The sequence below is a fragment of the Paramisgurnus dabryanus genome, chromosome 14 (genome assembly GCF_030506205.2).
Source record: "Paramisgurnus dabryanus chromosome 14, PD_genome_1.1, whole genome shotgun sequence".
NCBI classification, from domain to species: Eukaryota; Metazoa; Chordata; class Actinopteri; order Cypriniformes; family Cobitidae; genus Paramisgurnus; species Paramisgurnus dabryanus.
This window is the reverse complement of record NC_133350.1, coordinates 33,172,318-33,199,489: the sequence shown is the minus strand read 5'-3', so window position 1 is coordinate 33,199,489 and position 27,172 is coordinate 33,172,318. Positions and strand designations below refer to the sequence as shown.

The following is a 27,172-nucleotide window of genomic DNA, read 5'->3' as shown; positions in this document are numbered from 1 at the left end:
AAGCGACTGGAGCACAAATTTAGTGTAAATAAACGTATATTTTCACTTTTTACACATTTTAATTGCATTTCTAGCGAGAAATTAGTATTGTAATTTTCAAATATGTGATTAGTTATCACAAAGGCGCTCTCTGTTTATTTTTAAACACGCCGCCTTTCTCTGAGCTGCGTTCATGCCTCCGAAGTCATGGCCTCATGAGGCAGCGAGGCAACAAGTCACTGCCTTGAGTTTTCGGACGAAGCGAGCCAGTGTCGTGGACAAATGCGGAACTATTCGTTAGCCTGTCGGGCTACACGCTTGCTTACGGACTTATGGATTACTTTTTACCGTCTGCCGCTCGTTGTGTCAGCAAAGACAGCTCCTGTAAGCGTACGGGCCAACCAAACGACCCAATAAGAGTTTGGAACAAAACGAGAGAGGATCAATTTGTTGTTGCATTATCTGGATGGAGAGAGCTTCACGACAACATTTAACTAGACCGATATTCTGACCCTGCTTGTATTTTACGTGATGGGTGAGTTGTTTTGATTCGTAACCCTTCAAAAACCGTATGCTATTATATTGATGTTATATTAGTGTGTAGACTGTAATCAGCGCGTCTTCCCGCGGACGATATGCACATCAAAGGTATTGTACAGCAATATAAATGGTCATTTTAAGACGCTTCAAAATAAGATTTGTACTGTCAATACATTATGTGAAAAATCATTGTAGATTGTAAGTTGAAAACTTAATTCTGTGCTGTGTTAACCAATCGAATTTGGATTAATAGTGTTAGATCTATGACTAACAATTTCGTTTTGAACATCACATACAAACTTACATAATGAAATAAACAATGTCATCAAACCCAACATTTATAAGACTTGATTAACTTATCCATCAACGTGATTTCTCGTTCGCGTCTGATTGATGGTCATCAGCGGTTGAGTTAAAGACTACAAATCCCATAATTCCACGCTGCTTCAGAGCGTCATTAAACAACGCCATTGTTATTGATTTGATCTGGTGCCATCTAGTGGCGCATAAATACAAATTGCATCTTTAATGCTTGGCGATTAGGGGTCTACAGGTTTTCTGTACATGAATGATTGTTGTACTGTTTTTTTCAGTATATGCAAAGAAAATGTTAAGGAAAAGAGAAACTCTTAAATGATTATAACCTAAATCACGTTATAGACAAGGACCATAACATGTTTGTGTAAGTTTACAGAGCCAAATTTCTGATACTGGTCAATATTTAGGTTTAAATTGTTTTATAGTTATTGATTGGGAGGGGAAAATACGACACAGGCCCCACCAGGATTCATTTCCCATAAGAGGCAATAAATAAAGTACAAACAGAAACACATGTACATACACAAAAGTACCAAAGTCTCAGAAGTGGTACATTGTCAGAAAGAATGGTCAATAAATGGTTGTATATGCGGTCAATGGGGTGGTACCCTTTGCACTGTAAAAAGTGAAAGTTGGACTTCAATTGGTAACACTTAAAATATTTAAGTTTTCCAACTTTCACTTTTTTACAGTGGCACCTAAAGAGGTTATATTAGTACACCAAATGTAGCCTATACATATCTGTACCTAAATACATATTAGGACCTTTCAAAGGTCCTGCTCCAGTGACAGCTTGGGAACATTTTTTGACTATTCAGCTGTAGTGCTAGCACTTTATTTTACAGTACGTGTACTTAACTTGTACATATACTATCATGTTTGATCAAGAACAAACCTACTTTTACAGTATAGACACCAAAAACAGGTTCATTAATAAACAAAAAACAAAACCCACAATGGGGGCAAAACAACATAAAACAAAATCAACTATAATGAAATAATAAACTAGACAAAACTAACAAGAACACAACTTGACGGTTAACTACACAACTCACTTTAATAAGGACATCACGGCTAAAGAAGCAGGACACTGAGGCTACGTTTACACGTACATGGTTATTTTGAAAAACGGAGACATTTACCTTCGTTTACACGTAAACGTAGATTTCACCTTTGAAACCGATTCTTTCTAAAATCTCCGGCCAAAGTGAATATTTTGAAAACCTTTGTTTGCATGCTTGCATGTAAACTGAGACAAACGGATGTTTCGGCGGCCAACGTCACAGTATGCGCCAGAGCTTGCACCTACGTCAAAAGTGCGACCTATGTTTACATGTGGCTGTTACTCTGAACGCTTCCAAGATCACATTTATGTTTGTGCAAACTCGTTTTGTGTTTGTATTTGCAAATACAGCTGCTCCATTATGTTGAGTAGAGACGAGTGCTCGGAGGTCAGCAATTTTACGAGTGTTCGACTTCATGCGGCGCTGCAAGAACCGTCAGGCGGATGATGTCAACGTACTGCGAGAGCGAGTTGAGAAATCACACTAGAGGTCTAATTTCGAATTGCTCTCGCGGTACTTTGATGTCATGGAACACCTATTGCAACAACTCCTCCCTCCAACACGAAAAATTTGTCCGCGTCACCACCAGCCCCGCCGGTGTTTGGCTTATGTGGGCTTGAGCTTCTCTTGAAGGCATATATACATGGGTACATGTCAATGAATACTTTTCTGAAAACGGAGTGTACAATGTTATTTTTGAAACCGGAGAGGTTGAAATGTCCGTTTATGAAAATAGCCGCCACGTGTAAACGTAGCCTGAAAGGGGAAGGTTTACAATAAGTATTGAAACACCTGTTATTGTGTGACGACTTCTAGTGACTCCTCATTTATTTACTTCAGCAAATAAAAAATAACATGGCTTGACAAACAATATTTTTGAATAATATGTTCCTCTGGCGTTCCATATAAACTGTCACATGTTAAAACAATCCTGTATCACGTGTTCTCTGCTCTCTGTGGTGCCTCTTTTTTTAGCAATAGTTGCAGCCATTTCAAGCGCAAAGTAATTTAACATGCTTTTTTCTGCGTTTAATATTGGCACAAATATCAGTCTTTACACATAAGCAAACATTAGTAAATCATTTAAATAATCTCCTCCCAAAAAATTTGTGTCCGAAAGGGAAACTCCTAGAAATGCAAATGCAATAAGTCAGTCGCATCTTCAATAAATCCCGACAGTTGTTACTTAACACCAAAATGATGGTTTGCCCTGGCGAAAGCTCATGACGTATACAAAACTACCAGTCAAGTGTGGAGAAAGAGGGTTGTTCCGACAGTGTGGTTTGTGGAAGTACGTGTTTTTATTTTTGGGGGGCGAAAATGACGATTCTTTTGCTAGATAAGGCCCTTATGCCTCTGTTGGGATTGTTTAGACCCATTTGAAGCTGTGTTGAAACTGCAATTTTAAACTGCGTTGAAACTGTAAACTGAAAAGTCATGGAAAGTTTTCCTCAGAAAACATACTTTTTTTCAACTGAACAAAGAAAGACATAATAATCTTGGATGACATGGGGGAGTACATTTTTTTTAATGAAAGTGGAGTAATCTTTTAGGACAAAAAAAATAATTTTCAATCAATTATTTTCCCTGATGTTGTATTCCCTGCTGAAAAATCCAGCATCAAACCAGCATGGACCAGCATGGGAAATATGCTGGTTTGAGGCTGGTTTAGCTGGTGGTCACCACCAATTTTTGTCCTGTATCCAAACTAAAAACACATCAAAACTTTGCAGAAATTTACAGAAGATAATTTTTTGAAATTCACAGAAAAAGACCAAAAGTACAGATTGCTCAGCCCTATGTAACTAGCATGTAAAATAGCTGTAAAATTAACCCCATTACTTTGTCCCCTTAGTATTTTGAAAAGAACAGCATGTCTCGGCATCTTTAAAAATGAGAAACGGCTCCAGTGCTTGACTTTCTGGGTTTGCAAATGGCCATCTTGTCATTTTGAGGATCTTTTGAATCTCCTCTGTACCAGCTACATGAACCGTCACTGTTCTCCATACAGGCGTACTTGAGAGCTTGAGATTTGAAGGGTACCCACACACAATCTTTTTGAGACTGGACACAACAGGGTTTTACTATACACAGAGAGACCTGCAAAGATCACAGTTTGACATTAGTTTGAGCTGCTATTTTTTAAGAAATTATTAAAAAACGAAAATAACCCAAAATAAAATTATTTAATTATTTCTTCATGTCACAGGTCGGCATGCATGACTTTCATTTACTGCTTGAATGTGACATGAGATGTTAGGAAAAGGATATTCTCTGAAAGCCTCAATCCTTGTGTGCATTCAGTAAAAGAAAAGAGACAATGAAAGTAAATGGGGACTGAGGCTCTCAGTACATTATGCCTTTTATCTTCCTCATAAGAAAGAACAGCACGCCATTTCAGAACAGCATGAGAATAAATGGTGACAGATTTGTTATTTTTGGATGAACTATCCATGTACAGTAAAAGAATTAATGTGGGCCCCCTATCAGATAGTGAAGGTTTAGTGTCTGAAGCAGTGGTTAATCTTTACTGTGGTCACATATTGTAACTATAGCTTTTTGGTTTACGTCACTGTCATTACCGTGCAGTTACAGCTCATCTGAAATGTTTGGTTGAGGTTTTGTTGTTCTGTTAAGGACAGACTGTCCCAATGCCTGACAAGGTCACACATTTCCACCACAATCCCATCATCATTCCATAAAGTTCCTTTGATGCAAAAACAAGCAGAAATAACAGATTCTCATCGGACACATTAAGCAGTTGACTTTTCATTTCACATTTTTTCGCATTTTCAAGGCAGTCAATATGTAGGTCAAAAGTAGGTTAACAATGAAGAACCCGTGAGAATCAAAAAAACATTTCTTCTATTGAACAAATTTGACATCGTGGGTTCTCCAGGCTTAAGTGTGTGAAATTTTGAACCTTTGTTTGTCTGTTTTAATAAATTATACCTAAACAAGGTCACTGTACATTTCACTGTTCATTGAAACAATGAAATGACGCTTTGCTGATCTCCAACTCAATCTCTGAGTGTGTCACAATGTTAAATTGAATGTGTTATGGAGAGGTGGAAATGATTTTACCTGAAAGCACATAGAGGCTGCGCTCCAACCTGATGCCACACATGCCTTCATCTTGATGTGTATAGACATACTGAATTTGCTTAGTATTGTTAAAACTGTTGAACACCTGAAAAAAGAGATTTCGTTATTTTTATTTCACTATGCGCTATTTCATCATAAACCATATTTGTAATGTTCTTCTAAGAAGACGCTGTGTTATGAAATGACACTGGGAACACTACCAGCATTCATGGATTTGGCAATTTAAAAATAGAGTAGCGATTACTTTAACTTACCTTGATCACTTTGATTTGGTATCGAATTGACCCCGAATCATTAGATGCAGTGTCCTCACTAACAATCTCCTCACTGGTTACTTCAGCTAGAATCACAGCTGGAAAAATAATGAGTCATGAAAAATCTGTTCATGGGTGTTTCTTTTAGCATTGTGGACTTAATAAACTCTCTATTAAGAGAGTTTTTCCTTTTCATGATTTTACATTCCTTTTTGTGTGTTAGCACATGTTAATGATCTGCAAAGTTACAAATTCCAAAGTCTACGGTGTCGCAAATTATTGTTACTGCCACGTGTGTAGTGTAAATGTTGATATAGTATACGCTTTTAAAAGATACACTTTTTAATCAGATTGCTGTTCCTTTACATAACCAAATATTCTGCTCACATATATTTATCTTTATTTTTATATGCATTTCATAAACATGCTTCACACTGTTGCTTTTGTCTCCTTTGTAACTGCACAGCAACTTTTGTTGAAATGTTATTAGTGCACAAATGTTTGGAAATGATGCCGTCTTGATGTGTATAAAACTGTCACACAATAAATATTGACTTGGTTTTTTATGATTATTGCACATTCTTTTATGAGTTTCAGAGTCTCTCTTTACATAACACTTTTATAGTTTAAGTTACACAAAATTAACAAATGCAACCAAAGATGGTTTTAGTGCAATGTGCAGATACTGCAACAAAAAGAATATAAAAAATCTGATCTTGATCTGTTTTAATGACAGTAAAAGCTAAAACTTTAAAATGCCTCGTAAGAAACAACATCATCCATATTATCTCTATTAACTTGATATTTATCAGTTTCCCCAAAGTGCAGAAACATTAGGGACATTTATTTGCTCAATATTGTATTATCAGATTGACATCGTATGAGATTCACTTACCTATTTGAGAATTGCAGAAAAAAATTTGAGGATGTACTGGGAAACAACTGCAGCTCTCTGCTGCCTGTTTATTCAGTCCTATGGACAGAAAGATCAGTATAACATACACAAGTGTAACACCCATGATCTACTCCAGAAGAGAAACGAAATAAAATTCCTTTGAAACAGATGTTTTCTGATAGCTCTTTCTTTCTCTCTGCTGTGATCCTCTTCACTTTTGAGGGAAGTTGACGTCTTATGTATGTAGAGTCTGTGTCTGTTTGATAAAATGAACCGCCTTCTATCCCAACAAGCCCCACCCATTAAACAAACACAATGTTAATAAAAAATTTTAAATTAATAATTTAACTTAATTCCTGATTTTTGTTATATCACTGAAATTGTGGAAGTTCATGTTGTCTTAGTCACGTCGTCTTAGCAAAGCCAGACCTATGACTGCACAGAAACATCTGGTGTATTTCACAACTTAACGGTCCGCTGAAAACATTTTACATGAAGCTGGAAATGGATTAAAAGTTTTTTATGTGATGAGATCAGGAGATACTTGCACTTGAATAGTTGTTGTCTCAACTCTTGCCGATATCTTGTCAATCAAGAGAAAACGCTTCCCTGCCAATGACGAGATTTTCCGTCTTTCCGCAATACCGCTATTATACCTTCCGCAACTTTTTAAACCCAGAAGTATTGCCCAATGGCAAGCGGCTGCATGTCCGTGTCTGTTTTAAAGATCGCTCTGAATGGGATCTCTATGAAAAGTCTGTCACAAAAATTGAATTATCTCTTCTTTTTGCTCAAAATGTGGTGTTTTTGCAGAAACCTACCCATATTCAAATGCTGATTACAAAGAAAACACTGAAGGTAGGATGAAACGTTTTTTTTTTTTTTTTTGAAAGCAGAGGGTCTGTTCTTTCATTTGGTATATTGTATGCTTATATATTTAAACAAGAACATTTTCTGAAAGGCATTAAACTTTGGTGAAAATCATGAAAAACGTTGGTGCTGGCTGGCAACTTTTTTTTAAAACGCTGGCGGTGAAAGAGTTAAAGAACTTGCAGACCCATTTAGCTTGACAAACCCATAGGGAGAAATTGGCCAGTTTTTTGGACAAACCATTTTATCAAAATTTCCTGAGGACAGGCAACATGTCTTACCAAACCAACAGAAGGGCCTTTTTACACCTAAAATTTTTAACCCTGGGTTATTCTAAACCCCAGGTTAACAGAATCCTGGGTTATCTGTTTCACGTTTCACACCGTTTATTCTTAACCAAGGGTTAACAGATAACCCTGATTATTCATAATCTGACGTTTCACACTGTGCATTCCTAAACCCTGGGTTAACATTTTTATTTCTATATTTGTGGTATCAACAGTCATGATTGGATAAAAAGTGCTTAAGATGTCAAACTGACTGTATTAAAACAGCGTGCTGTCGCTTTAAATAACCGTTTGTCTCGCGCTGCCACGTCAGTGACAGAACAGGTCGTGACTAAAATCTCTCTTGGATGTTTTAAATCTCCTGGGATATCATTATTACTCAATTCAGGTGTTTTCAGTACACACATGGTGATATGAGGTACTTGTACTTCAGTTTCTGATTGGCTGTCCGTTGCTATTCATCAAGTCACAACATTCACACTGCATGCGTCACCCTGCAAAAGCACTGCCAACCCTGCTTCGAAGCAAGGTTTCATAACCCTGGGTTAATTTCAGGGATAACCCTGCATCTAAATTACAAATGTGAAACGCTCCTTAACCTAGGGTTAAAAGCAAGGTTATACGAGCGTTACGTACGCTCAGTGGGTTCGGGTAAAAATGCAGTCAAGATGGATTTGGGCATTTACAGTTAGAGAAGTGGAATAAGGAGTCATAGTTCAGCTCTTTGAATCAAATGTAGATCTGTATATGTTTATTCACACATGGTCCGTAGTCAAGTACACATGGTAAAATATAAACCATCCAGCTAGCCTCCATTCACCCTCAGTTGCAGAGTCTGCATGCCCGAGCATGTCTCAGATTCATGCATGACGTACAACGCAAGGGGGCGTGGTTAGGGCTTTCTCACACAGCCGCCCCTAAATGTGTATAAGGACATTTGAAATAGGGAGAAATCTTAACTAAATGGTAGGCACAATAGTGTCATCTTCATTGAGTTTAGGGAGCAACACTATACGGGATACAGGTCTTACACATGTACGATTGTGTACCTGAACTTCAACTGTTCTGGTACGTCCATCAAGTGCAGGGAAAGTATTAGTCTCTCTTCCTAATGGGCAACATGCTCGTGGAAGTTGTGGATCCACTATCAATACCACCTGGTTTAGACTAATTTCTCCTCCTTCTTTACACCACTTTTGTCTTTCTTGCAGATTCGGGAGATAATAACCGATAAATTTAGCCTAGAAATGGTCAGCAAGTACCTGAATATGTTTCCATCTTCTAGTCCCAAAAGACTACTTGAATCATAGAGTACTTGTGGGGGAGGAGAATCATGGCAACCCATTAGCAGGATTAGCTAGGAGTAATTGGGTCCAGATCTGCCACATGAGTATGTGTATCCCAACGGTTTAGCATTTAAGATGCCCTCTGCCTCAGTGAAAATGGTACAGAGTACAGTCTCTGTCACCGCTCGGTCCTTCAGTACTACTTTTAGGGCCTGTTTTACTGACTTAACTTCCCGTTCCCATGCTCCCCCAAAATGATAGGCACAAGGTGGATTGAATCTGAATGAAATCTGTTGTTCAGCATGTTGTTGCTTAACATCAGGTGTCATGGCTTCAAAGGTTGTTCTCATCTCTATGTATCCTCCAACTAAATTGGTACTATTATCAGGAAGGAGCTCCCTCTTGGTTTCCCTCTTCGAGCTACAAATCTTCTGAGAGACATTATGAATGCATCTGTGTCAATGCTTTCTAACAGATCAAGATAGAAACAACGGATTCTCAGACATTTAAAAACTATTCCCCATCTTTTCTGAGTTCTTCGGCCAATCTTCACTCTGAATGAACCAAAGCAATACATTCCTGTGGAATAGAAGGGGGGCTTGTACAGACGTAGGAGTGCTGATGGAAGGTCTGCTATTTTGGGTATGTTAGTCTTGGCTGCCAATTTTGACAGTCCCTACATGTGTATGGATGTTTCTAAATAGACCCCCTTCCTTGTAGAATCCAATATCATCGTAATTAGAAGATTGGTTAGGCTGTCTTGTGGATTAAGCACAATGGGTGTATGATGTCCAATTCCATACCTTTGGCATTTCGTAATCTCCTGCCAACCCTGATAAGTTCACTGATCTTATAAAGTTCATTTGATAACAATGCTAATCTGCTGTTGGATGGTAATGGTCGCTCTGAACCAAGAGCCTTAAACTTCTCTGGGAAGGAATCTTTCTGAGCCTGTTGTAAGAGGAGCTTCTCTGCTGAGATAAAATTGAATGGATCATCTGTTGATTGTGTGGAAGAGGAAGCTGCCCCATGGAAGGAGGACTTTAATAGTTCAATCCAGGTAGTATACTGACTGATATCAGGTAGGGCATTGTCTGAACTGGTACATTAAAGCAAATTGCAGATTTCTTCAACTCTGCATCTGATTCAGTTTCAACTGCTGGTAAAGAGTAGGTCTGTGACGGTTGTCATAACCACCGTACCACCGCGGTGGTGAAGTGCGACCTGCAGGGGGAAGTGCACCCTGCACGTCACAAACTATGAAAAATATAAAGTACAATCTTGCCAAGGGAGATGTCTTCAAGTTCGTGTTTATGCAAACAACCAGTAGACTCAGAGTTAATGCGCTATTTGCAAGGGAAGGAAACAGTGATCAGTGATGACCCGCTGGCTTGGGGGCGAAACAATGAGGCAAGATATTGGCCGTTTCTCAATCCGAAGGCTGCAGCCTCCGCAGGTCGCATTTGTAAACTGTATATCTCATCAAGGATGTCTTATTTCATAACGTTAACTATTATAAAGTTGAATATTATTCTTTGTTAATCGTACACTGTTGTGATATGCTTCTGACCAGGGCCAGACGGAATCTGCTGCCTTTTTTTGCTTTTTCTGTGGAATTTTTTTTAAAAAATCTGCAGAATAATTTTAAATGTTTTTAAAAGATATTAGACAATTTAAGCTACAATTACAAAATTGCATCTAAAATAATTACTTTTTAAAGGCTTGCAATGAAAATGAATACTCCAATCAACGAGCCCTCTAAATAAACTGGACCAACATGAACCAGATAATGTGCATGTCATGTATATTATATTATATTTTATAAATGACATAAATTATTGTTTATAGTGTTATATATTATAGCAGAATAAAAAAGCTTGTGCTAATACATTCTCATTATGAATTAAGCATGTATGAAGATAATTTTCTTTATTTTTACAACGCAATGTAAACTTTATATTAAACATAAGAGCATTCATCTTGTATACTTATTTGAAATGATAATGTGCTGAGTGCTGACTATCGCGTCACATCCCTGCTGAAAAAAACAGCATCAAACCAGCATAGACCAGAATGGGAATTATGCTGGTCTATGCTGGTTTGATGCGCTGGTCTTGCTGGTATGCTGTTTTTTTCAGCAGGGGGTAGATGACAGAGTCAAGTGAGCCCTGCTTAACAGATAATACAGAGGGAGCTATTACTGATGACACAGAAGTAAAGTTAACATGATGAGAGGTATAATGGCTAGGCATTACTTGAGTAGATGTCTTGTATTCATCGTTAACAGCAACTCTCAGACAGGGGACCAGTAGTTAGACTAAACTGTACATTAGTAACATTAACATTTTGAGGTTCCTTTAAGAAGTACACAAACATATTTAGCAGCCTCAAGCTCATTTTGTAAATTTTTAAGATGCCGTCTGGTCTCTACTTGCTTAGCTAACAATTCTCTTGCCTTATTGGCTTGTTCCTGTTTATACTGTGCATCTCTAGCTTGAGCATCAAGTCCCTTACACTCTTTATCTACTATGGTGTCCTCTTGAATCTGGCATTGAAGTTCTTCCAAGTCCAAAGCCTTTGGTCTTTCTTCCAAGTTAGCAGCATGAAGATTGGAGAGTCCATGTCTTGGAGAACTGCGTCATGAACTACGCTGAGATCTGGATGATATGGAAACCGTACTGGTAGAAATAGATCTAGATGCATGTATGCATGCTCTCTGTGATGATGCATCTAGGAGGTGGCTCTGGATGTAGATTATGTGGAAGCTGAACTTTATAATCGGTCAGATGGGCAGGACAATGACTCTCTCTCTCTTAGAGGATGAGGACGTACAACAGGCTCAGTTGCACTTTAGATTCATGATTCATCTCGATTCATGATCCATCTCATGATCCACCGGCTCAAAGGACCATATACGAGTGTTAAGGACACTCAGTGGGTTCAGGTAAAAATCCAGTCAATATGGATGTAAGTGTTTCCGGTTAAAAAACAGAATAAGGAGTCATACTTCAGCTCATTGAGTACGTTTACATGCACAGAATAAGCGGATAACTATTAAAAATCTGCTTATTATACCTAAAAATTAACTGTTTTCATGCGTTTACATGCAAATCAATAAGCTGGCTATGCAGTCAACTGCGTTTACATGGGACTTGGAGAATTATCAGTTTTCTCGCAGGCAGTGACGTCACCACCTATAGTACACAATAGTCGATCAAAAATTCAACAACATATCTGTCTTAAGCTATAATTGTTGTATCTCTCCTCGTGTCTGCAGAACCTGTAAATGTAACATGAGCTTTTATTTTCACAGTTTCTCTGCCAACTGCTTTAGTCGAGCAGAGACTTTTATGCGTTACCTTGCGCTTACTTCCGCGTGTGACGTTTATCTTTCATACGCAGAGACATGCGCACATGGACAACGCGCTTTACGCGTTTACATGACCCCACGTGTTATCAGTTTATTAAGCATAATCGGCGTAAGACTGTGCATGTAAACGCACTCGGTGAATCAAATGCAGATCTGTATATGTTTATTCACACATGGTCCGTAGTCAAGTACACACAGGAAAAACACAAATCTGTATAAGCCATCCAGCTAGCCTCCTTTCACTCTCAGTTGCAGAGTCTGCATGCCCAAGCATGTCTCAGGTGCAGGCATGACGTACAACTTAAGGGGGCATGGTTAGGGCTTTCTCACAAGGGTTTAGAGCGAAGATAACCCAGTGTTAAGCGCAGTGTGAAAAGCCCTACACTCTTTTGATAGGAGCATCATTGGGGCCAGCCTGGAAAACACTGTTTTTATTAAACTTATCTTGGGGGCGGGATGTGGCTTAGTGGTTAGCACTGTTGCCTCACACCAAGAATGTCCCTGAGCCCCAGCTAGATCGGGAGGTCTTTCTGTAAGGAGTATGCATATTCTCCCTGTTTTGGGATAGGTTTACTCTGGATTGGTTTATTCTCACAGCCAAAAAAAAAAAACATGCAAGTTAGGTGAATCAAAGATAATAAATTGTGCATAGACTAATAAACTAGTAAAATCTCATTACCATCTTCTGCTACATATTGGGGGAACAACAGAAACTAATGCAGGTACGTATAACAAACATATCCCCTGCAGGGTTCCATGGGGCTGGTGATATTCCCAGCATCTCTGGCCACATGCACAATCCACCCTGACTCAATTTTTAGACATGGCACTCAGATACACAAGCACTTGTAATTTAGTGACTCTACCTTAAAACTCTTAACATAAAAACTTAAAACAAAAAGAAGAACCAGGTTTCTTCTTCCTATGATGGAACAGTGCTACCAACTAAGCAACTGTGCCACCCATGTAATGCAATATGTAACACGTGATTGGTTAATTCTAGATTTGTTTGTTAATGCCCTATAGTAAAGTCAAAGTTATTTGCCTCATATTAATTTGGGGATTCAGAAGATATTGGGGGTTGCAGTCCATGTCTACTGATGGCCCTGACTGTTACAGTATCTGCAGGATACACACTTTCTTTTAAACTTGCATTTACATTACTGTATAACATTGTTTTAATGCATTATAATGTATGCATAATGCCCTATAAGATCCTTGTAAAACATATTACCTTAATAAATATAACAACAGTTTAAATTTACGTTATCATACCTAACAATTTCTAAAGTATTTGTGTCTCTGAACCTTATGTCCCTGGACCATTGTATGATTGGTTGGAATCTTGACAAAAAAAAATGACAGAGCTAGATCGGTTTGATGTTGACCATCAATGTTGAAATCCATACTGTATGTTCAACTTTTTTTTTCTTTAATTGTTTGATTGACATTAAGACAGACTTTAAGATCTACTGTAATGCAAGGATCTAATTTAATGTTACACATTAGATATTTTTAACCAAACATTCACTAAAGACATAACATATTATATCTGCGTGAATCCTTCTCAAAACAAATATTTTTTTAAATAAATTATGTGTAGATGTGTATATATCAGGCTTGTGCATATGTGCAAGCTTTGGATCTGTCAGTCAGCGCAAGGAAGATTGTTTTCATGTCTTGTCGCTCTTCATAACTCTTTTAACATCAAGCAAGTTCTGCACTCGCATATGGACAGAAATGCATCATTGTACTAGATTAAGCTTTAAGAACAGTACACCAGAAAACATACAAATAAAGATCATTTTAGATGTTTAATGACTATTTAGAGGATTGGGATCGCTAGATGAGGGCTTAATGTAATTATTTTTATGAAAACCTTAATTTTGACCAAAATCAATATTTATACTTTCTTTTGCCTGTAGCTCAAAATTACACTGTGCACTTTCAGACTCATTTTGACGACACGGGTCACATATAGAAGAAATATAGAGAAATGTTTTAATGTTCAGTTAAAGAGCCTGTAGTTTTTTCTAACAGAACTATTCATTTAGGGGTTACTGTAGGTGGTTTGTCTTGGAGATGTAAACAGGATTACATGTGTTCTGTTGTTTAAGAAGAGTGAACTGTTCCTCTGTTTTTGATTAGATTCTCAGGAAAACAATACTGTATAGTTTACAATTCTCCTGCCTAGACAGATCCTTCTGCCATATGCAGATTATTTCAATATATTATTGTTACTATTAAAATTGTCAAAATATGTAACTCAGCACGGAGGCAGTACCCTTTCAAAAAGTACAGCTTTGGACCTGAAGAGTTCAAATTAGTACCTCAGACTTACATATGTGTTTCCCAATCCTGGTCCTCGAGCACCCCCTCCCAAAAAGTTTTAGATGTCTCCTTATTTAATACACCTGATTTAACTCATCAGCTTGTTAGGTAGACATGTTTACCATTTTGGAAGGAGGCTGATAAGTTGAATCAGGTGTTTTAAATGAAGAGACATCGTAAACTTTTTGGAAGGGGGTGCTTGAGGACCAGGATTGGGAAACACTTCTCTACATATTGATATCACATGTATACCAAATATGTACCCATTAGGTACAGATAAGACTATTTAAAGGGTCCTCTCCCAGTCACCACATATTTTGAACTTTTTTTCTTACAGTGTATGTTACTCCCAGTTCCTTTCATATTTAATGCCCATGTGTTTGCTGTCCTGTGCCGGTTTATTGTGTAATGTTGCTATGTGTTTTGTGGACTCCCTGCCTTGTCAAGATAAGGCTTAATCGTAAATCTCGCATTTATTTTCTCTTTGCTTCATAGACTGTTTACCCAAAACACACCCATGACTCATTCGGTGAATAGGTACAACCCCTTTGGACTATGTTTCAAAACCCAGGTTGTTGTAACCCAATATAAAAATTGTATGGGTTGATTTAACCCAGTGGCTGTGTTTGTCCCTTTATGGCTTAAAACTGGGTTTAAAATAATTCTGAATTTTTTAGATTCAAGCACAAATATTAAATCATTAGCCTATTACATTCTGGGCCATAAAATCATTGGCATGGATTAAAGTTTTCCGTCGCTAGACGGATTTCCGTCAATTGAAAAATTATTAAATTCACTTTTCATAAAGACGAGTCGTGTATTCACCTTTTTAAGTGGGATGTGATCAAAGCCTGGAGTGGAGCCAAATCACGTTCCTCTCTCCACTGTAAGCGTTCTGTAACCACCACGCACCGGATCCACTCCGGGTTTTCTGGCTGTATCACGGTAAGCTGAGGGATAACTTTATTTCAGCTAGCATGGACAAACTTATAATGCAGGAAGGCTCCGATGTTTTGGAGATCGATAAAGGTGTAAAAGACCTGGAGATTGACTTAGCGAAATGATGAAGATTGGCAAGGCTTTCAGTTCGTGGGCTAAGAAAACCAAAAAGCCAGGTAACTTGCGTGTCTTTGCACAGTATGACTAGGGGTGCTGTATTTTGGGGGTAAATGATTTCCCCCGTACGTGATCACCCGCGTCCCGTTTTTGACTGCTGATCTAACCAGTGGCTGATACAACATGTTTGTTAAACTCGTGGGTAAACTTCATGTGGCGCCACAAGAACCAGGAGGCAGATGACATCCAAATCCCGTGAGAGCGATTCGAGGAATCATAAGAGGAGACTGCTTCCGAAATGCTCTCGCGGGACTTTGATGTCAACCACATGTCGGTTCTTGCAGTTGCATTTGCGTGTGGTCACAAAAACTTAACATTTGTACACATATTTAAGCACCACAGTTTAAAAACAAGTGATTTAAGCCATTCAAATCAAACAACAGTGCAAAATGCGGCCGCTGTTTCTGTGTCAGATGGGCACGCAAAGTCGCGCATTCGCTTCTCATTGTGTGAGTATTTTTGCCGCTTTATTGGCCTTAAATAAATATATGCGTCAAAAATCCCGTCTTTGCAAATATCCTCATATAAACACGGCCATTTAGGTCTTAGGAGAAAGTAAACAGCAGAAACATTGCGCACAAAATAGCACATCAGCGCTGCCTCTATTGTAACATAATAATTTGTTGATAAAGGTACAGTCATTCATTTTACATCTTTCACTATGGTTACAGACTGTGCTTATTGTACACGAGTTTGACTCGAGTTACTCGTTTAGGATTTATATTCATACATAACGTTACTGTATAAGAGCTGTGACTGTAAGCTGTTTTGTGAACAGAACAGACCCTGGATTATTTGTTTGTGTACTGAATAATATGATATGAAAAAGTTGTATTTGTTTACATTAGTAAATGCATTATACAACATGAACAAACAATGAAAATATAGAGTATATAAGCATTCTTGTTTATGTCATTACAGTAATTGACGGTAGTTCATGGTGCATTCACTAATGTTAACAGTTTCAACTTTGATTTAAAAAAAATATTAGTAAATGCTCAAATTAATACATTTACAATTAATTAATTAATAATTAATAAAAGATTCATTAAAGGTGGTGATATTCATGTTTTCTTTTTATATAGTGAGTTATTTAGCTGTTTCACCTTAATCTGAAATTCCCTGTAAACTACAGCTACCTTATATACTACAGGAGACTTTAATATGGAATTAATGGCAAAAAAATCTCCCCTTAAAATGTTATTGGTCTCGCCTACATAAAGTGTAAGTTAAAGGAATATGACTTGGCCTAAAAAAAATTTCAGTCAGAAGAATTTTTTTCACTTTAATCCCTGCATTGCGTACAGGACCGCTGTTTGCCCAATGGGTGCCCTAAGCAGACTCTTACTGTGGTGCCCTTATCAGTTAAAAACAAAAAAACAAAACAAAAATCACACACAACTATAGTGAGAATATAACTTTATTAAAATGCTATTGTTGTCATTTATAATATTATTTTGACAGCAACACAAACTACATTTATACAAATATGCTGTTATATTTTATAGTCTATATTTTTGCATCTGTAATGGACTTTAGCTTAATCTAATGTGACAAAGCTAATCTTACATGTGAGTATTAATCCAAGCAATTTTTGGGAATGACTAGGGGGCAGTTTCCCGGACAGGGATTGGACTAGTCCTAGACTTAAACGCTTTTAAGAGCTCTCCAAACTGAAAACAACTTGCACTGACATATCTTAAAATACATCATTGTTCTTTGTTTTACCTCAAAATGCACACAGGTAATGTTTTTAGTAAGGCATGTTTGTTAAAACTAGTTATATTTCCTAATTAAACTAAGGCCTAGTCGTGGATTAAGCTAATCCTGGTCCGAGAAACCGCCCATAAATGTCTTTCTTGTAAGTAGATTAAAAGTCAGCTTCAAGAAAACAGCAGATGAAAAACCTGAAAGTTTTATTTTGGATTTTTCTTTTATGCGTAAACTGCATATGGAGCAGCGGTATTGATTGCATAACAGATTTTTCTATACTAAAACAATCACTATAATGTGCATCTTGTTTTTAAATGTAGTCAAGTGCTATTCCATCACTGAAATCATGCATTAGGGGCCTACAGGTTTTCTGTAGAGGAATGTTTGTTTTTTCAGTTGATGCAAAGAAAATGTTTAAAAAAAAATGAAAATCTTTAATGATTACATTATAAAGATAAAGATGAATTTTAAAATTCATTTAAAATAAGAGTAAATAAATGTCTGTTAATCTATTGTAAAAAAAAATCCTACAATGCAGAACAGGACTCGGGATCAAACCCTTTTCTCTTCTTTTACTGAGAACTTTGTTTTACATCTCTTGTTTTACTTATTTTTCGTTAACTGAGAAACACTCTTTCTTTTGGTCTTGAGATCACAGACACATTTATGTTGTAGTGATACTGTCTGAAGAATTTAAAGTTCCAGTGTGCCAGCTACAGGAACCACTGCTGTGTTTAATACAAACATTCTCATTAATCATGTCTTTTTTGTCCTCTGACCATAAGTCTCTCCTGTCTGTCAGTATACACTCAGTGTTAGAGGTGGACTGGCAGGAATGCCGAAAACACGTGGAAATCTGTAAAGATAACAGGATAAAGATTAGTCTTATATATGGTTATAACATAAATCACGTAATAGACGAGGACCATAACATAACAGTTTGTGTAAGTTTACTGAGCCAAATTTTTGATACTGGTTAATACAGTATGTAAATGTAGGTTTAAAATTGTTTTATAGTTATTGATTGGGAGGGGAAAATATGACACAGGCCATTACCTTGCAGTCACAGCCCATCTTATATCTGTGTTTGATGTTCTTTTTCAGTGTTTGGGAGAGTTTGTCCCAGTGTTGAATAAAATCACACAGTGAAACGTAGAACCCACCAGGATTCATTTCCCCTAAGAGGCAATAAATAAAAACATTACTGTACAAACAGAAACACAGGTACAGGTACATAAAAAGTCTCAGAAGCGGTACACTGTTAGAAAGAACGGTCAAGAAATGTTCCCTAGCTGTCACTGTCATGTATTGGTTACTCAACTGCTTTTTCGCTTCGGTGTAGGGTTAGATTTAGTGTTTGCGTTAGGATGTCACTTTAAGTATTGGTTTATACTCTTTTTTTTATTATTTATTTTATACATTTTTAAACATTGTCGTCTGGCAATAGAGTTAGAATTGGTGGTGGGATGAATGGTATCCTACCATTCATTACACAGCTGTAGGGATGTCTTTAAGTACAACATATCTACAATATATGTACAAGGTACACGCACTGTAAGATAAAGTGCTACCAAGTAGGTTGGGATGACATGCATCGCAATACACAGATCAGACTAGGGCTGCACGATTAATCGAAAAAACAATCACAATCTTGATTCATACATACACGCGATCCTCTTTTTAAATGACGGCGATTCTCTTGCATGTACAGTATTTCCCTGTATTTAGATACTGCGTTCACATATTTACATTACAACAATCTAGATGTTATGTCAGTTAAACTTGCTTACACTCACGCAGTGTAAAACCAAACCCTATTCATTCACCAATCAGACCGGATCGTTTCTCTCCTATCTTCTCCTAATTTGCGACGTTTGGCTGTCACCCGTGTGACGTGGAACAAAGCGGCAAACCTAAACACATCGATTTACTTGATGCATTTGGAGCGGCAATTTTCAAACGAATGAGAGGAAAAATGTGTGCTGCGCTATTGCGGAAGATCCTGGTGGCGACGGAGAGAGTGACGATGCAACAATGTTGGTTCCCGAAAAAGGCAAGAAAATAAGTTACCTCTGACCATTTTTCAATCGGAAGGCTGCAGCCTCCATAGGTTACATATGCAGGCTGCATACGGCATCGAGCCTGGTTTAACTTAACTGAGCATTACATTCGCAAGTCATAACCGTATTAAAACAATTTACGATTAACTAAAAATAATAATCAACTTTATAATTGTTAATATTCTGAAATAAGTCTTGATGACGAATGCAGCTTCGAAATGCGGGCTTCTTTTGAGAAACGAAAGATTGAGAAACGGTCTCTGTATCATCGTTTAGTTCTTTAAAGGTTTCATGTTTGTAAAGTTTTAAGGTTGACCAGTTTGATTTAAATAAATAGTACCTGTGCATTCTATTGTTTATGTTTATCAGCTAACACATTTTAAGTTACTCATCTTCTAAAATAAGGAAAAGAGACTTTGAAGACACTTTATTATAACTAAAAGTCTGGTGTGTTATAACTAAAAGTCTGGCAACCAGCGCAGCTCCAGCAGTCTGCACAGCCGGCGCAGCCTCTGCCACATCCGGCTCAACCACTGCCACAGCCCGCTGCAGCGCCCCCTGTCTCGCCTCCACTGCAGTCTGCAGTGCCCCCTGTTATGGTCCCCGTCTCGCCTCCGCTGCCGTCCCCAGCGCCCCCTGTCATGGTCCCCGTCTGCCTCCACTGCTATTCGCAGCACCCCCTGTCATGGTCCCCGTCTCGCCTCCGCTGCCGTCCGCAGCGCCCCCTGTCATGGTCCCCGTCTCGCCTCCACTGCCGGATGCAGTGCCCCCTGTCATGGTCCTCGTCTCGCCTCCGCTGCCGGATGCAGCGCCTCCTGTCTCACCAGCTGTTTCCTCCCCTGCACTGTCGTCATATTTGTCTGCCTGGTCCTCTACCAAATCTGCCTTCCCCACCAAACCCACCCGTATTCCTCATCCTCGACCCTCACATACTACCCCTGAACCTAAGACTCCTTCCCCTCCCAGTTCCACCCAGCCTGGACCACCACATGTGAAATTTTTTGTTCCCCCGCCCCCCTCCCTTGTTTGTTGTTTTTATTGTGTCACCCCAACCCTTTTGTTATTCTTCATTGTATGCCATTGTTGTTATTTGTTATGTTTCATCTGGTTCTGTCTTGTATGTAGTCTGTCATGTCCCGTGTCTAGTGTTCCCCTGGGGAGCGTCTGGAATCCGCTCCTTAAGGGGGGGTTCTGTCATGATTCTGCCATCTTGTCCTTTGTTTAATCTAATCTTGTGACAGGATCATGACAGACCCATGTTTTGTGTGGGATCACATGGTATTGGTTTTACTAGACCACATGTTCCCTGTGTCTTGTTACTTTTACCCTGCTCCCTTGTCATCCTCATCTTTATTGTTTAACCCATGTCACCTGTTGTCCTCATTAGTTCTCCCCTATTTTAGGTCCTTGTGTTTGTTCCTCTGCGCTTGTTCGTTGTGTGTTCCATATCCTGTGAGTACGCTGTCAAGTCAAGTCAAGTCAAGTTTATTATATTCGTAGTGTAAATTCAAGTTTATTGTTTACTGTTATCAAGTTTAGGGTTATAGTCTTGTCTTGTGTTTTTGTCCCTTTAGTGTTTAGACTTTCTCATTTAGTTATCCTGTTTATGTTGTTTTGCCCCCTCTTGGGTCTTTGCTTTCTGTTTATTTAATAAAGAGTTTGTGTTCATCCAAACATCTATCTGCACGTGGGTTCCATTTTACACTTCGTGACTCGGTGTAGCACATTTTTGTTACTTGGGTGCAATAAATGTGTTTTTGAAAATTTAAGAATCGTTTGAGAGAATCGGGATCTCAATTCCCATGGAGAAAAATCGTGATTCTCATTTTAGCACGAATCATGCAGCCATAGATCAGACTGAAATGGGAAGAACACTTGACAAATTCCACCACACTTTATCATTTATTCTTCTAGTGATAATTACAGTATAATATTAAGTCTAAATGGGTAAATGGGTAGCATAAAATAGTGAAGTAGTTGACAGTAAATTGATATGTGTAGTCCACATTAGTTAATGCATTAGCTTACATAAACTAACGGTGAACAATACAGTACTTCTGCAGCATTTATTAATAAAATTTAATGTTAGTTACAGCATTTAAAAATACATTTTAACATCGAACTTGTATTTGTTAATAGTAGTTAATCCACAGTGACATGAACAATTGTATAAGCATTAACTGAAATGAGGAATAAATGCTGAACTGTATCTCATTAATGTTAGCTAATGTATTGTGTTGACAAATGCAACGTTATTGTTAAGTGTTACAATACATTACAACAGTTTTTTTTGGACTGGGGAATGAATTTTTGGTTCTAAGAGTTACATTGCTTTTCTGTAACTTTTTCAAATTGTACAAATTGTATGATCAGTATTAACACGAAATGCAGAACTCAATATGGGGACTGGGACCAGATTAAACTCAAAAACCTTGGATTTAGAAAGAGTAGAAATGTTTTTACCTGAAAGCAGATACTGGCCACGGTTCAATGTGGTACCACACACTGATTCTTCGGAATTGGTGTAGACATACTGGATTTCTTTAGTATCATTAAAACCCCTGTACACCTGAATAAGTGAAAAATACAATATGTGTTTTTTTTTTTTGCTGTATCAATTATTTTCTTTTTCTGATTATTCTGAACACCATATTTATTGATTTATTTATTTATTCATTCATTTCTTTGAACATAACTATTTTCTTGTAATAATCATTCAAATAATTTCATTTACTGTTTCTTTTCTTTTTTTTAAATGTATATTACCTCACTGCCTCTGCAGGTGCTCTTTTATCTTTAAACCTACATGTATCTTTTACATTTACATACATTAAGGACAAATACCCATTTTTTTCCAAAAGTACTTTCCAATGCATTTAATCTATACATTTGATCAGTTCTGCATCATTCTGGGGTGAAACCTGTAGTAAGGACCCGTAGCTGGCACCATGCATAGCAAGTGAGCTGAAAAACTCAAAAAAGCACCAAAAGTACTAATCAATCAATTAAACAATGATGTGGCCACAAACGGAGCCTGCACCAAGAAAAGCATCTTATCAGAGATGAGAATTTGCTGAGACAAATGGGAACTTAAGGACTTGCCTACTCATTAGCTTACCTTGATAACTTTGATGGGATATTGAATTGTTTTCAGGCCATACATCTTGTAATCGTAATTCATTTTTTCTCCAGTTATCTCAGCTCGCATCACTAAAGGAGGAAAGTCAGTTGCTATTACTGGTGCATTGAATGAAAGCATCAATTTCCAGCATTTTCTTCCTAGAAATAATATAATTTCATGCTAGGGAATAATTTGTTTTTATTTTAAATGGAGTTACAAAAAAGAAGAAAGTCATCATGTTTTGTCTGCTGTTCCAAAGGATAATATGCAGACATTATGAACATATACAGTCCCGTTCTGTGTTTGTGCCTGTTTCCCTTTGTTTTCCCTGTCATCTCCACGCGAACTCCATTTCCTATGATCCTTCACGCTCCCTTATCTTCAATCAACCTCACATGTCAGCCATCTTCTTTATCAGCTCCTTTATAAAAACCCTGCTGTCTTGGTCTTAAGATTTAGCTTTAGCTAGACTTGTAGTAAAAATACTACAAGGATCAGTTCTGGGGCCTTAATTATTTAACCTGTATATTTTTTTATTGGCTGGCATTATTGTCTTTTTTATCAATATGCAGACAATTAAAAATATATATAATTATTACTTTGTTTTTAACTGATGTTATTTAACACGTTTTCCATCTAAATTAATTTTGCATTGAACTGCATGAAGAACAATATAATTGAAAATACAAATTTAATGGACACTATCATAAGTCAATAGTTTGTTGGATGTCAGATTGATGTCATACTGTAACTGATGTCATAGATGATGGATTTGTTTGATTTACTTTGTTAAAAGCATCTGTTTGTCAGTCCAACCACTTTTTTTTCATTAAGTGCCTCACTGTTCCAGAACTAATGCTGGAATGTTAAACATGCTTTAGGCACTGAAGCAGGTTTTCATTGAGATTGACTCCAGCACTCACAAAATGGGAAACATCTTTCAGGACACTGATTTCCCACAATAATCATTTACATGAACAAAGCTGTAAAATATCTATATTATGTTTCAATTCATTCTGTTCCTTGGATTCTGATTTACTTTACCATTTCATTTGTATTTACCATGCTGAAGAGCGTAAAAAATAAATGTTGCAGAAATGCATATTTATAATGCCACAAGTAACAGAGTTAAGCATTTAAGACCTAGTCTAAGACTATATTTTTTAAATAATAGTAAATCATAGGTTAACCACGATTACTGAAAAGAGTAAGGAATTACTGCCTTAAATGCAATTATTCCTTTATAATATTCAGAGCCCATAAAGAGGGCATTACATGTTTGTAAAATAAACAATTTAAAGTGCACGGCTAAGTTAAATCTTTCTTAGCTTAATGTACAAATACTGTAGAATGTGCAAAGATGTAAATGATTTATAACTGTACTCTCCACAAACTTCAAGCAAAATAACTGATAGCACATTACTTTGCAAATGTTTTACAAATAAAAAAAGTATATAAGCTCATGAGTTACAGGAGCGTTTGACATACCTATTTGAGAACTGCAGAATAGTCTTTGAGGGTGAAGTGGGATACAGCTGCAGCCCTCTGCCGTCCATTTACTCAGTCCTATACACAAAAAGATCAGCACCACACCAGATAATGTGACACCCATGATCTGCAGAAGCAAATTGATACTAATCTTTTAACACTTTTTAGGTCCGATTTAGACTGTGATAAAAATGTCCTCTACTATCTTGAAGCACGTGGACGTCTTTTGTAGCTCACATGTGAGTCTGAGGGAGGGACTCAACTCTCTAAACAACTAAACAAACCCCAACCCTCCCTCATTCCTGGATCCAAGAATCTTGAATCTTGTCCAAACATGAAACAAAAAGACTGGATCTACTGTATGTTTTTATTTAATACAAAGTGCTACAACAATTCAAAGCATGGACAATTATCGTGAACATGAACAAAAAACAGCACATATAATAAAACAATAATGAATAAAGACAATGGCAAACACTGGGGATTATATACTTTTTATGGTAACAAGACACACCTGGACACAATATGTTGGGGAAACATAAGCTGTGTCTGAAAACTAAGGCAGGTGATTTGTTGCATCGCTGCCTCGTGTGGCAATGACTTGGCGGCATAAAGGCAGCCCCGGGAAACGCATTTAAACAGCTTTCATGGGCAGCGTAATGGAATTCTGTTTGAAAAATAAACAGAGAGCGCCCTTGTGATCCCATATTTGAAAACTACAATACTAAGTTCTTGCTAGAAATGCAACCAAAAGTTAAAATATAACCTCGTTAGCACTAAATTTGGGATTCAGTCGCTTTCTCAGCCGCCATTTTATTTTTTCAAACTCGACCAGGCTCGACCAATCACATTTCCCGCACACGCCCCACACATAAAATTATGGAACAAGACTATGAAGGTATTTCAGGGGACAGAAAGTAAATGACATGCCTTGAAAATCTGTATGCTTGACCAGTATCCATACGTCGAATTCATAGTATTTGAAAAACGGTAGGCGAATTTACTCGGACGACCTACTACTTCAGGCTAGACATTCGATGGATACTTCACTATCCCATGGGGCCAAGCAAGCTAAGGAGCCGTCAAATAACAAAAATCTATGAAAATCTATGAAACCAGGCACCTCTTTGAGTAATTTAGATATCAAGAGATATATTTCCATTTAATTGTACTTGTTAAACAACTCATGAGTACTTTTTAAATTAATAAGGTGAACCAGCCTGATCTCACGAGAATTCGTACATATTTTACGAGTTTGCTAACATGAATTTGAATGAAGTTAATCGTGCAAAAACGTATGGTTATTATAAAAAAACAATAACGAAACCCCACCCGTAACCCCAACGTCACAGGGGTCAATGCAAATTATACATAAATGTACAAATGTGGTAATATTAATTAATATGAATTAGTCACCTCGTAAAATACGTATGAATTGTTGTGAGAAACTGTTGGGTGAACACAAGTGAATACAAAATGACAAATATGGTCTCTTTTGAAAAGATTAACAATCCACAGAGCCATCCTATTCGAAATATCAGGATATCAAATAAAAGTAACATTTTACACTCATTGAAGCAAGGCTTGCTCTATTTTTTGTCAGTAAAAAAACTTATGTAAAATGAACTGATTTATAAGTAACAGCCTTTCATTCTCAAAGTTTAATGTTCAATATATTCTGCCTTCCAGATTACAATGCCGACATTTCCCGTTGTTGTGAAGATCGGACACGCCCACTCTGGAATGGGAAAGGTAAATCATAAGATTTGATGCTTTGAAATACTTCTCACTGTTAATGAAATACACTTCTATTACAATGGTTTTCAATCTCTTAATTTGGTAAAACAGTAGATGCTGTGAGAAGTGTTTTATAGGTTAATGATATTGTATGTACAGTATAAAACACTTCTAAGCAATTTCTGAACATTTAAATTGTGAAATTTATATTCTGTTTGAGTTTAAGGCGGGACTTTCTGTTTCTTGATCAATTGAAAATTAAAAAACAAGTGTTAGAAAACTTTTAAATTATTTTTATAGCTGTGTTGGTTCATTTTTAGTCTAACAGGGGTTTTGTACCTTAAGGAGAATGGTCGGACACAGCTTCCATAACTTATTTATTAATACCTCTATAGTACTTTTTGATCAGTAAATCACGTTAATGGAGAAATTATGCTTTGTTTTTTTTCTTGCCAGGTAAAAATTGACAATCATAGTGACTTCCAAGACATTGCAAGTGTTGTGGCGATTACTCAGACATACACAACCACAGAGCCATTTATTGATGCTAAATATGACATCAGGGTTCAGAAGATTGGATCTGATTACAAAGCTTATATGTAAGTACAATTACATTTGATCACCAGATATACACTGCTGTATTAGTGTCTGTTTTTATTCAAATCAATAGATTTGCATCAGATAGTTTGAATTACTATGTAATGTTATTTTTATTTACGTGTGGATTTGTTTTAACATTGGGATATACAGACACAATACAGCAATTCTGTGCTAATGCCAGTATTCTTTGCAATTCCTGATTATGTTGTGTATTGTAAAATGAAACTTCAGAAGCATTGTAATTAGGTTTGGCTAAATCATTACACGGATTGACTGTGATATATTGTGTCTGACATAAGAAATGATTTTATTCCACAGGCGAACATCCATCTCTGGCAACTGGAAGTCAAACACAGGCTCTGCTATGCTGGAGCAGGTGGCCATGACTGACAAGTGAGTTAGACCGTCCATCAGTCCATATATGAACAATATAAGTCTTTAAAAATTCTGTAAAATCGATCTGTTAGCTTTGAGCTAACTACAGTGTACTTGTGTACAACAAAACATTTATATACGGAACGTTTAAATGTAGTCTAAAATTTACACTCTAACCACAGAACAAAGGATAGAAATGTATTGAATAGATGATACAAATATTTAAACACCTATCTTGTGAACAAGAGTGTAACCAAGTATAGTGTTATGTGCTGTAGTACAATGATGAGAATCTTCACTAGCAATAACAAGTAGTAAATCACAAACTACAATAGGTAAAAAGTCCCCCTCTCTCTTTGTGTCTTAAGGGACGGTCACACTACACCTTTCATCCCATTGACTTTCACATTCAAATGCATCAGACAGAATAGGGCATAGGAATGATCAATTCATCCATGAATTCACGACCTAGGAAACAGGGAACAGATTGAGACACAAAATGTCTTTAAAAACAGCGTGTGTGAACTGAATGTGTGAGCATGTCATTCTAAAACCAGCAGTGGCAAAATTATGCATAAACGATATGGTTACCGTGACGTACTAGTAGAATATTTCAGGGCTATCAGCCAATCAGATTCCAGAAATTAAAAATACTGTTTTATA

The 27,172-nt window shown here is 37.3% G+C and overlaps 2 protein-coding genes across 2 annotated transcripts in view; one reads left to right on the top strand and one right to left on the bottom strand.

Moving 5' to 3' along the window:
• Positions 1 to 27,172, top strand: part of syn2b (synapsin IIb) — a 185,250-nt gene that overhangs the window by 132,490 nt on the left and 25,588 nt on the right. Inside the window, exons 6-8 of the mRNA XM_065265920.2 lie at positions 25,487 to 25,549; positions 25,991 to 26,133; positions 26,453 to 26,527. Of these exons, the coding sequence (XP_065121992.1) occupies positions 25,487 to 25,549; positions 25,991 to 26,133; positions 26,453 to 26,527 (281 nt within the window). The remainder of the gene's footprint in view (positions 1 to 25,486; positions 25,550 to 25,990; positions 26,134 to 26,452; positions 26,528 to 27,172) is intronic.
• LOC135747291 (uncharacterized) lies at positions 3,406 to 24,053 on the bottom strand. The gene is made up of 10 exons (XM_073811844.1): positions 23,798 to 24,053; positions 22,307 to 22,398; positions 21,652 to 21,757; positions 18,185 to 18,306; positions 17,802 to 17,984; positions 6,156 to 6,282; positions 5,261 to 5,358; positions 4,986 to 5,091; positions 4,484 to 4,608; positions 3,406 to 4,001 (listed from the first exon to the last, which is right to left on the bottom strand). The coding sequence occupies exons 1-10, from the start codon at positions 23,919 to 23,921 to the stop codon at positions 3,789 to 3,791; spliced, it is 1,296 nt and encodes a 431-aa protein (XP_073667945.1). The 5' UTR covers positions 23,922 to 24,053; the 3' UTR covers positions 3,406 to 3,788.